The sequence below is a fragment of the Pimephales promelas genome, chromosome 8 (genome assembly GCF_988280905.1).
Source record: "Pimephales promelas chromosome 8, fPimPro1.hap1.1, whole genome shotgun sequence".
Taxonomy (NCBI): Eukaryota; Metazoa; Chordata; class Actinopteri; order Cypriniformes; family Leuciscidae; genus Pimephales; species Pimephales promelas.
The window spans coordinates 28,167,537-28,179,786 of record NC_142776.1 but is presented as its reverse complement, the minus strand read 5'-3'; the positions used below and the strand labels follow the sequence as shown (position 1 = coordinate 28,179,786).

The following is a 12,250-nucleotide window of genomic DNA, read 5'->3' as shown; positions in this document are numbered from 1 at the left end:
TCCATATAAACTTCCTGCCATCTTGAGCAGATACTAGGCTCGATAATATCACCTCTATGGTAATTTACAAGCGAGTTAGATTTACTCGGTAAGTATTATATACAAAAATAGTTGTATAAACTATGTTGTTTCTCTACACTATGGCAAATGTGCAGTAAAACGTTACAATATACAGTGTATGGGTAGCCTACATTTTATGACGCATGGAAATGCATATTTTTAGTCGCATCATCATTTCTCTGTTGTATGAGAGTGTTCCTGTGACAGAGAGCAAATGTTAACACGCAAATGATTGTGCAAAACTGTGGAAATTCCACTAATGTCCACTAGATGTCACAAAACCATAGCAAGTGCTTCACGTGTGATTGTTACCCCAACAAGTTTGTTAACTTACCCCAACCATTTTTAAATGATTTTTTTTTAATCTAAAATATAAAATAAAAGAATTAAAATAAAATATTACTATTTTTTTTTAGAAATTTGTTGTCACACACCATTTCTCATATTAATTCAATATAGAGGAATACTTACAGCCAGTAACCTGGTAGCTTACCTGTCAAGGGCTTTAACAAACTTTACAGGAGAGACAAAACAAAATTTTGACCACACTTCAATCACCTGTATTATTAACCTTAAACCACAAACACTGCAACCACAGGCATACATACATGAATGAGTATTTAAGTAAAAAATGTATGGCATATTAACACAATAAAAATGTTCTAAAACGTTTTCAAAAAAAAAAAAAAAAAAAAAAGTAAAATATGTCAGATACGTCTTTTTGCTGCTTTATATCTCAGATAGGTATTTTGGCACCATTGTATAGAGCTCATGGAGACCTTTATTTTGATATATATATAAAAAAAAACTCATATTCACCCAAAATGCCACTTACGCCCCTCTGGCTCCAAGCCCTCGCTGTGTCACCTAGTATATTTTCTACATAAAGATCAGTATTTAATGATTGTTGATACTGAGAGAAGCAAAAATAAATTATGCAAATAAAAATGACACTTGCATTTTTTCCCCACTCTGAGCACTGGTCATACAATAATTCAATACAGAACTTTTTTCAGCAGTCAACTTTATTATAGTAAAAACAATAGATTTCTCTGTTCATTTAAGAAAACGGTTTCCATGTAATACTCACATAAACACATTTTTTGGTCCTGTAAACATTGTAAAAAGCTTGGTAGTCAATCTTTAACACTGAGTTTATAAGAGAAACAAACATCATTGACAATTACATTACACACATAGAGCAGAGATCACAGCTAGTTCAACAAAACACCAGAAAGTGCAGTATGTTTTGAAATATTTCTGCATAATACGCAACAATTTTTTTTTCTGATACAAAATATTTGGCTTCATTCATGCAAATGAAACTGAAGAAATGCATGAAGGCTTGAGGCTGCGACAGAAACTTGTAAAGACACCATACACTAAAGAAGTCAGACTGTATTTTGTGCCTAGAGTGGAAAGGGCAGACAAAGTTCACATTACGACATCCAGTCAGGGACTCAAGGCACCTCGCGTTCACATCCATCACATGTCATCTTAATCAGAGGTGATGCGCTTGATCATGGTCTCCTTGACAATGCCAGAGAGTAGTGTTAGATCCTTGTACTGGATCCAGTCCTGCTCTCTCACACCCCATACTGTGCCCTCCGGCTGCAATATAAGATTTTCACAACATTACAAGAATGCTGAAAAGTACTAATAAATTTCAGACTGATTCATTAGAATGAACAAATCATTTATCAAAGCTAATAATAAAAAATAATAAATAAAAATAACATTTACAAAAAGCATTATTTTAGTCCATACAAACTATTCACTGATAAACATCCTAAAATTCTTTTCGACATTTGTATTCTATTCGAAAGTCGCTGCATTTTGATGCTGATGCCAAATACAACTGTTTTTTTTACGCATGAGCATGACACGGCGAATGTGAACATACAAAAGCATGAATGAGATTTGAAAGTCATGATGGGGGCAAGTTATTCAGGTATTAATAACTGAAATTTGGAAAGGAAAAAAAAAACTTCTGTTCAAAAGTTTTGGGTTAGTAAGATTTTCTAATATTTTAAAAAGCCAATGCTGCATTTATTTGAAAACAAATAAATACATTTTGATATTGATTTAAAATAATGTTTTTTATTATAATAGGTTTTAAAATTAAATGTATTCCTGTGATAGCAATCTGAATGTTCAGCATCATTACGTCAGCCTGTCACATTATCCTTCAGAAATCATTCTAATGCTGATTTGCTGCTCAAGAAATTATTATTATAATTATCATTGTTGAAAACAGCAGAAATTTGTGTGTAAATCATGACTTATTTTTCAGGAATCTTGAAAAAGTTCAAAATAACAGCATTTATTGGAAAAAGAAATAGTCTGAAACATCATAAATGCCTTTACTGTTACTTTTGTGCAATGTAATTCATCCTTGCTGAATAAAAATCAAACAAACAAGAATCTTACTGTCCCCCAATATGCTTATGGACACAACAGTTCCCTTAACAGTGATGGAACCAACAACCTCCCAATTCCAAACCCAGTTCCCAGATGCAAGTACAAACTCTTATGACATACAACAAACATATATAAACCTCACCTTTTCTTCTTCATCGACATATATAAGGATCACATCTCCCTTTTCAAACAGCAGAAGCACACCTTCATCTGAGTCCTGATTCTCCAGAGCAACAGCCTATGGAAAAGAATAAAACTAAAGCAATGATTACCCACACAAATACAAATCAACGACTTTCCTTGTTTTAACACTTCCAAAGACACTGTACCTTATCGAGGAAGCCAGGAGGATTTTCATACTCTGTCTTTTGGGCTTTAACGTCTTCCTTTGCTCCCTCCATCGTTCTGCATCCCGTTGTATTTTGATCCATCTCTCCTTCATTTTTCTTGGAGAAGCTGGGTGTTCGAGGACTTGGGACAGGTGCTGTTTTGTCTTTGTCGCCCGATAAGGGCTTAGCCTCATTGTCTCCATCTGCAGATGCATGATGGGTGTCTTCTGATGATGCTTCTGATTTACCGTCCTCCTCTTCACAGTGCTCAGTGGCCACTGATCCTTGATGTTCCTGGCCGTTTGCTTGCACAGACTCATCAGTGGTACTTTCCGACAGGTTTTCGGCGGCTCCCACAGATCGAACCCCTTCACCCTCCGAACACAAAGACTGTCGTTTGGGTGTGTTGGGCTCACTGTCAAAAGAGTTCGACTCCGAGTCTGATATTTCAGATGCTGTGCTTCCTGTGCTTTTGGAGGAAGTGTGTGAACGCATGTCCGTGAGGGTGTCGGGCATGCTGAGCTTGCTCATGCCCGGATGATCCGAAGGGAAGGCGGTGTTACAGGGGATGGGTGCAGAGATCGTGACAGACTTTCTCTTCTTGGATTTAGAACTAAACAAACGAGGAAGAAAACAAGGGATATAAAAAGACAATACAGCACAAAAAGGCTTTGATTTCTATGAAAAGCTTCTATCACAGAACAAAAAATAAAAGTGGAAGTTTTTCAGAATTACGAGGAATTAAGTCAGAATTGAAAGTTATAAAATCGAGTTATAAATTTCTTGCAATTCCCAGTTTGTATCTCACAATTCTAACTTTATTTCTCACAATTCTCAGAATTACAAGACATAAACAGAATTTTGAGGAAAAAAAAGATAAAAACTCAATTAAATTATTTCACAAATCTGAGTTTCTATCACATTTCCTACTTTTTTTCTCTTAATTGGTACAACGACGTCCTACTTTTAAAGACGCGCAATATTCAAAGGCCACAAAAAGTATATGAGCACTTAATCCACACTTACGTAAACAGATCATTCAAGGTCTTTACCTATAATTAACTTACACTCTCCTTTGCTATGCCATCTAACCAACTTTTGTAAGAAGTACACTATAGTTCACAAGTTTTAAATAATTATTTTAGAATATTTTATGAAATATTACAATTTAAAATAAATCCTTTCCATTTGAATGATTTATTTATGTGATGGAAAAGGTGAACTTTCAATCTAATATGCTCATTGGATGCTCAAGAAATATTTATTATCGATGACAGAAAACAGTCGCTGGGAAATGTGATAATTTTTTTTTTTTGTCATGATTCTTTGATGAATTGAAAAGTGAAAGCATTAATTTAAGTTTTGAAAGTTTTGGAACCATATAAATGTATTTATGGTTACTTTTCTTTAATTTAATGCATCCTTTAACTCTTCAAATTCGTACAGGTGTCCTATCAGGGTAACCAAAAGTAAGATGTTCATCATGTTCCATTAAGTTGACAGCCACAAAGTTTTATGAAAGGTTTTCCTGGAAAAGTGCTTGTTTTATTTTTCTTATTATTATTTTATGGAATTATTCATGCATTTTGAATATGGATCAGTAGTCTAAACTTTGGGGCCACAGTAGATCTTCATAGAAATGAATTATTTCCAAATAGAAATATTACCTGTTCAGGCCTTTGATGATGAAGGGTTTGGTGGAGTGCTGATCCTCAAGCTTCTTCATCATATTATAAATATTGTGATTTAACTGAAACATGAAATTAAATTAAGTCATTCAGCAACATTGACCTCTTTAACTTTTGAATTAAGATTTGAACATTAAACATTGTTACTGAAAAAGAAATGTTGCGAGTCATAATGAGGTGTATTTTCCAAGTTAAATAAGTAAACGTAATTAATAAAACCCAGGCAGTTCAATGACAGAAGAAGAGGATAATATGCATGTCCATCCCAGAAGTACTCTGTGCTTAATGTGTGCTGTTGCACAAAACAGATTTTCTGTTATGTGAAAAAAGGAGCATCAAAGAGTAGGATTACAAATGTATTTAAATGTTTAATTTAGGTTCCATTACAGTAGTATAAAAACTGAGAAAGATTCCTGTCCTGTTCTGTTTCTCTCTATACAGCCGCAAGACCTGTTTCTCTCTATTGTAAGTTAAATGAAACAGATTATTGAAAATATTGGGGACTCTCGTGAGCTTTTGTCTCAGCAAGAGAGAGTCCTGGCATTCTTGTTCTTGAGTCTCGGTGTTATCACTCTCAGTTTCAATACAGTTTTCCTAAACCTGTATACGAGTTTGCTCCACCTCCATGTAAATCCCTCCCCCTAAATGTATAAATTGCAATGTAAACGTTCTACAGCGACGCAATAAAGAACTTCTGCTTGAAAGATACCTCAATGTCTCCTGGTCCGAGCTTCTGACTGTTCTACACTTAAGAAGAAAATAGTTCACAACAAAAGTTAAATAAAATGCAAATGTTGCATTCTTACCACACTCATTTCCTTGTAAAAGACGTCCCGCAGGTTTGAGATGTTCTGGAACATGGTGACGTAGCAGCTTATACGGCTGAAAACAGGAAGACAATGTAGCCAAATTAAATTACATTATTATTATTAGACACCTCAGTGACAATAAGTAATTGGCTGAATGCATTTATCTACTTTATGGGTATGTTCACCAAAAAAGACAAAACTATACATTTAGTTCTGGTTCGCTTCGCGTTCACACTTATTAATCCAAAGATAAAAAAACTAGGGCTGTCAAACAATTAATCACATCCAAAATAAAAGTTTGTGTTTACATAATATATGTGGGTGCAATGTATATAATGTGTATAATTGTTTTGTATATACAGTATAAATACACACACATGCTTGTATATATTTAAGAAATATTTTCATGTATATACTGTAGATAGATTTATATATAATTTATATTATATATAAATATTTTATATATAATATAAAATAATAAATAATATTTTAAATAATATAAGTAATATTTTTTTCTAAAAATCTAAATATACATGCATGTGTGTCTATCTAAATATACATGCATGTGTGTCTATTTATATATATATATATATATATATATAAAAAATAATTATACACAGTGTACCCACACATATTATGTAAGAGAGCCCGACCGATAAAGGATTTTGAAAGCCGATACCGATACAAATATTTGTTGGTTTTAAAATCCGATATTCTGATATATCGGCCGATATTTTTAAAAAAAAATTTTCCCAGATAAGGAACTCCCGCACACTATCGTTACTTGCACTTATTAATGAAGTTTATTCACACACAAAGTTTCGGTCACACGACCGAATTATTTTTTTCCCCAGAAATGCGCAACAAAACATTAACAGATTTCCCTTTTTAGAACTTGTTTCTTTTATTGTCACAATAGAACAGAGTAACATCAAAATATATTAAAGTTCTGATAAATAAAATAATAATTAGTCCCTACATTGCCTTATAAGCTACCTGGAACCTGGATCAGCAGGATGTGTGGCGCGTTATACACGAGTTTCCCCAACAGGGACTGTGTAGAGTGCCCTCTGGTGGACAAACTATACAACTCCAGCACTCATGACATGGTTCAAGCGTGTTTCGTCCGTTTTTATTTTTGAAATATTCATTTATCTGCCATTATAACTGCTGATACCGATAGTTTGGAAAATGCCTAATATCGGCCGATAATATCGGCCTGCCGATAAATCGGTCTGGCTCTATTATGTAAACACAAACTTTTATTTTGGATGCGATTAATCGAGTCAAAACAGCAGCAGGATTCCCTTCATCACACACACAAACTAAGATCTGCTGCGAGGAGACGCCATCCTAATGCCTGTACCGAATTGTGATGGGCAACATCACGACTATGACAAGAAAAGACAGGTCTTTATTAGGCTCGCATCTAGTGACATAATGTCCTGGTTTTGGTTTGTTTACAATACATGTCTTTGTTCAATGTTACGTTCATATTTTTACTCGTTCACACTTATTCAAATGAACCGTGCTAACAGAGCAGTCGCACCAGGGTTGGTTTCAATCGAACCAAACATTCAAAGTGTAATCACACCCCAAGTTAAATTTTTGTGAATAAAGCTGTACCAACCTTTGATAGAGGACAGGCAGTTCATCTCTTAACTCCTTGTTAATTTCTTCAAACACCTCTTGGGCTTTACTGAACTCCTCCTCGGCCTGAGAGGAATCAGCACCAATGGTCATACAATTAGTGATGAGCTATAACAAACTAGCAATATGAACCATTTCTAAAATGGGATATTTAAATGATCAAATGTTAGCTGACCTTGCCTGTTTTGGCCTCATCTCTCTTCTTAGAGTTTTGTAGCGCCTCCAGATGATGACGAGCTGAATCATAATCAACCAACTTCCTTCCTCGCTTAGCCACTCTTTCCTTTCAGTATTAGAGAATTTAAAGCTACAGTAAACTTGAGAATGATTTTAAAGAACCATGTAAATACTATGAGAATTTAATAACCATTCAATGCTTTGGTATGTATAAAGATACCATGATATCACTCTAAACTAAAGCTGTGACAAAGTTATAACTCCCCCAAGGACTTTTTGTTTTGTTAAACAGTATCAAAAAGTCTAAGAAAACTTTAGATAACAGCAAAAATGTCAAGGCTAAAAACAGACATTCAACACCAAGCCTGACAACCTTTAAAAACACACTGAACAGACCTAGGCTATAGATAGTGAACACAATTTATTACGTTCAGGATTGTAATTTGGCAGTTATACAAACTTTGACATCTTGAAACTGTCCCGTGTAATTCTCCATTGTTCGAACGACTTGATCACTCAGCTTCTCCTCATAGTCATTCCACAGGAGATCCTCGCTCTGTAATATCAAACCAGAGAGACGATGAAGGCAAGGAAGGTAGAGATTTAAACTATTAAATGCCACAAAAAAGACCTGGTCTACCTCAATAATGACAGTCAGATCTTCGACACCATGCCAGTCCGGTTCATAGATATCTTTAAGAGTCTGGGACAGGCGCTTGGATGATTCATGCATCACTGAGAAACAGGGAATGTACAAAACGTGAGGTCACATGAGGACTTCTTTTAAAACTGTTACACAATTTGGCAGTAGTACTAAAACTCTTTCTATTCCCAACAAGTCACTGCAAGTAACAAAGCTGTGACTGTATTAAGAAATTATAAAATCAACCAATGAGCATTCTTATGTATCTTATCGTAGTCATCAAGCATTGCAAAACATACAGTACTTGATGGAAATTTTGTTAGTAATGACATTCAATGTAATATACCAGCTTATTCAGTGGTATATTACATAATAAAGAGATACTTCACCTCTGGAAAGATAAAAGTGTATTTAAAATGGGTCAATAATATAGAAGAAATGTGAAATTAATTTTTAATTTAGAGCTTTCTAGACTGAGAAAAGACAGAAAATGTTTTTTTGGCTTATGTGGATGAAAGACAACAACTCCCAGAATGCACTTGGTTCACTGCCCAAAGAGGCCACGCCTACTGGTAACAGAGCACAGTTAAACAACAAGTCTAGGCTACTAGTGAGTGTCCGTGATGAGTCTGCCTGTGTTTTGCTCTTGCCCAAAATGTCCGGGATTCGGCTTTTGCGTTCTACAGTCGTCATTCATTATGTTTACCGTGGCGAGCAGGACGAGGAGAACGGCGCGAGGCCGGTGGCATGATTACAGATGAGCAACACCTGTGAAACTCGTATCGTCTCGTATCTCCCACAGAGGAGCGGGAATTTTCTTAGCAATGTTAAAACGCACATCGACCGATCACTTGTTTAGCGTTCATGTAAACACTACATTCAGATTCACCAATCAGAATGAATTAGATTGAAACAAAAGCTGTACATGTAAACTATGAATGGCGACTGGAGAAACATTGACGGCCGGTCATGTCCGGGAAAAAGAGGATGATAACTCCTACTACTCAGCTTTCTCCACAGAACAAGAGCCTGCTAGCTTAGCTTCTAAAAAAAGATGGCTGACACTATTGTGTATATTCTGTGAGTGAGATCGCACCCTCTATGGGCGGGTTTGAAAACATGCAGAACAGCCCCAACTACTGACTGTAGTCTTTAGCCTCTGGCCGAACAAATCCTACGATGACGCAAAATTACGATTTTTGCGTCATCGGAGGATTTTTTTCAGACAAAAAACAAAAACAAAAATCTCTCCTCTATGGGGGATATGAGGGTGGAAAGCATGGTAATTCGAAAATACTACAGGTTTCCTACAAATACAAAGCTTAATGCTAAATCCTGAAGTATCTAATAATGAATGCATTTCTCTAATAGAGTAGTTACATAAACCGTTTTAGATTCAGCCACATTCAGAGATTTGGCACAGATAGGCCTACTAATTCATCCGTTTAGAACATCTGTGAGATGGGGCTAAAAACACATGCGGTGACTTTGGTTTCCATCAAAAGTGCGCAGATGGTTTGCGTAACGAGACCACGAACACCTTGCGTCTTCCTCAAACTCAATAACCCCTTCATAGTTTCAGAAAGTTCTGCAAACATACATCTGGGCAGTACGCCCACAATTCAATTGGGAAGGTCACCTATTCTTGTAGACATTTACACAATAAGCATTTTCAGTTCCATTATTGACAGACATTCACTTCCCCAAATGCTGAATCGGGAAAACCGAACCAAGATCATCTCATCTCACTTTCACTCTCCCAGCAACCTATAGCACAGTTCTAAAATCGAAAATCTGAATCAATTAAAACAAAGTATTATGAAATGCAAAGTTCTGTAGAGCGCCAAAATTCATTCTTCAATTGATTCAAAAGATTCAATCAGTAGATTTCCATACAAAAAATATCTGTATTTCAATTGAGTAAGATGGTACCTTTAACAGCATTGTAGTACGCTTTAACATCCTTATAGAGTCTGACGCCATCAGTCTGGAAAGAGAAAAAAAAACAATCACATGTTGTCTGAAGGCTAAAGGTTTATTAAAGGGATAGTTCACCCAAGAAGAAGAAGAAAGAAACTTTTTTTTATTTCAGTCATCATTTACACCCTCAAGCTGTTCCAAACCTGTATGAGTTTCTTTCTTCTTTTGAACTATAAAACATATTTTAAAGAATGTTGGTAATGAAACAGTTGACGGCATCCACTGATTTTGGAAGACAATGGGTGCCCTTCAAATGTTTCATTACCAACATTCTTTAAAATATATATATATATTTTGTGTTCAACAGAAAAAAAGAAACTCATACAGGTTTGGAACAACTTGATGGTGAGCAAATGATGACAGAATTTTCATTTTTGGGTGAAATATCCTATTTCAAAAATGTTTGGTTACTTTTATAGTAAAGTGCATTTTGAAATTTTTCCCCTTACGACCTTTAACAGGCTGGGAATTGAAATTGTCTGGATAAAAATAGAAGATGTGTAGGTGGTAAGGAAATTAGTTCAATGGATTTTACTATTTGGTTCTTGAAGCTACTGTTTGTGGTAAGTGGATTCAAATAAAACAACTTACCGGTACATTTATGTAATATGTAAATGTACATTTTATTTATGGTTGAAAGTAGCAGCCTCTTGACTTGGTTGCAAGTACACTCTACAGAGTGTAAACCTATGATTATTAAACAAGTATAATATATTCTCAGTGCACCAAGGATGTGAAGTTCCTAAGTGAGAAACTACGTCAACACAAGTGTACTATAATAAAAGTTTGTTGGTGTTTTTAATGAAAAGCATTAGCAATCAAGTATATCATTTTATAGGGGGTTCCTGGTTGGTTGAGGAAATAAATGGGATAAAAATAGGCCAGAAAAGGTCAACCCTTGATACTGTTTTAAAAAAAAGAGAGCTGCATCGCAGTCGCTTATTAACATTTTCTAAAGGTGGAGTTTCCTGTGCTACTTTCAATAATCATTCTGCCTGTTCATACAACACAACACAACACAACTCACCCAGCCAAGTTCCTTTAAATAACAATGTGCTAATGTTGAGCGGTGACCCCATTTAATGCAGACTGTCAATTGTTTGAGGTTACAAAATTGGCATGTTTTTCTTTCCCTCACATACATCATACCTGTTGCTTGTTCAAGTTGGAAGAGCACTCCTCAAACTGCTCATCTTTCGTCTCCATGGTCTTGCCCAGCTTCTGCTTGACCTACAACCAAGTTGATCACACTGCAGTCAGACATGATGGCAGGCAGAAGATCAAGAGTTGTCACTGTATGGCCACTGAAATATGACTCGCCAGGCAGTTCCATGTTTATTCTCAAATATCAATTGCAGCAATTGTTCCTTGTGATGAGGAAAGATCAGAAATGCTCTAGCAAACACTACATTTCCCAAATTTAAACAAATTTTTAAACAGTGTTTTTAATAAGAAACGCCACTGTGTGCAATCTGCAAAAGAGTGAAATTTAGAAGAGGAGGTGAGCTTAGGGAGGAAGTGATTGAGGGCAGGAAGTGGCAGTCCTTGTGTTCACAAAAGTGAATAATAATAAAAAAAAAAACAGCTCCACAACTCACAATATTTTCATACCCTGTGTACATTTGTATCATTTTTCTTCAGGACTTCTAAATACGTACAAGTAGAACATGTTGGATAATCACACAAAATACACATCCAGAGCAACATGACCTGAGAGCCAAGGTCCTGAACTAAATAAAAAACCCCACCTACCTTCTCTTGTGCTCGGTTCATTGATTTCTGAAAGCGTTTGGCCAGGATGCCAGCTCCCGCGCCAATGTTACCCCCAATGTTGTTGGCACCTTGTTTTCCCTCTGCCATCTTCACTTCTGATTAGCTGGCACTCAAAGCGATCCTGAGTCAGATGTCTCAGCGCTTCCTTCTATAAACTGACGGTTCCTGGGCGGAGTGAGCAGAGAGAGTGGGTGTGAAAGCATTCGTCGTGGTGTAGTTTCAAAGACTCAAATTTGAGGGACCCCACGTCACACGAACCGATTGTGCAACATTCCACTGTCGTGTCCAAACGCGTTTGGTATATTGTCATCGACGTGCGACTGCACCATCAAGAAGTTTACTAGTCATCAGTGTTTCCTGTGGGTTTAACACTAGCAAAAGTGACAGCTATATTTTTAAATAGTCATGTCAAACTTAAAACTTCTTGCGCTATAATATGCTGCGGCACTTCAGACTGAACGGATTTATGTTTGCTGGACAAATGTAACGTTTTAATGGCATAACCCGCTCGAAACTGTAACATTATCAAAACTAATCATGATTTTAAGCAACCTGACGGACGTGATTTTTGGAAAACAACGTATAAAACCCTCCGTACAACCAGACTATAACAGAAAAGGTCCGATAGAGAACATTTATCTGTGTAAAAATGTGACCGCGGCCCGCACATGTTTAACAATCTGAATAAGTTACTTACTTACAGACGGCTCTCTGAAAATG

The 12,250-nt window shown here is 36.0% G+C and overlaps 1 protein-coding gene across 1 annotated transcript; it reads right to left on the bottom strand.

The window, feature by feature from the left end:
• Positions 1-1,079: 1,079 nt before the first annotated feature.
• bin2b (bridging integrator 2b) lies at positions 1,080-11,909 on the bottom strand. Its single transcript, XM_089134260.1, has 13 exons — positions 11,789-11,909; positions 11,510-11,695; positions 10,907-10,987; positions 9,710-9,764; positions 7,775-7,869; positions 7,595-7,690; positions 7,133-7,240; positions 6,938-7,023; positions 5,305-5,380; positions 4,478-4,560; positions 2,811-3,423; positions 2,624-2,719; positions 1,080-1,671 (listed from the first exon to the last, which is right to left on the bottom strand). The coding sequence occupies exons 2-13, from the start codon at positions 11,615-11,617 to the stop codon at positions 1,558-1,560; spliced, it is 1,611 nt and encodes a 536-aa protein (XP_088990386.1). The 5' UTR covers positions 11,618-11,695; positions 11,789-11,909; the 3' UTR covers positions 1,080-1,557.
• Between the last annotated feature and the right edge of the window lie 341 nt (positions 11,910-12,250).

Coding starts and splice junctions, on each gene's coding strand:
- bin2b (XM_089134260.1), bottom strand. CDS start 11,617: ATGGCAGAGGGAAAACAAGGTGCCAACAACATTGGGGGTAACATTGGC. Junction 9,765..10,906: donor CCAACTTGAACAAGCAACAG/GTATGATGTATG, acceptor TTCTCTTTCCAG/ACTGATGGCGTCAGACTCTA. Junction 5,381..6,937: donor CTGCCTGTCCTCTATCAAAG/GTTGGTACAGCT, acceptor TCCTGTTTTCAG/CCGTATAAGCTGCTACGTCA.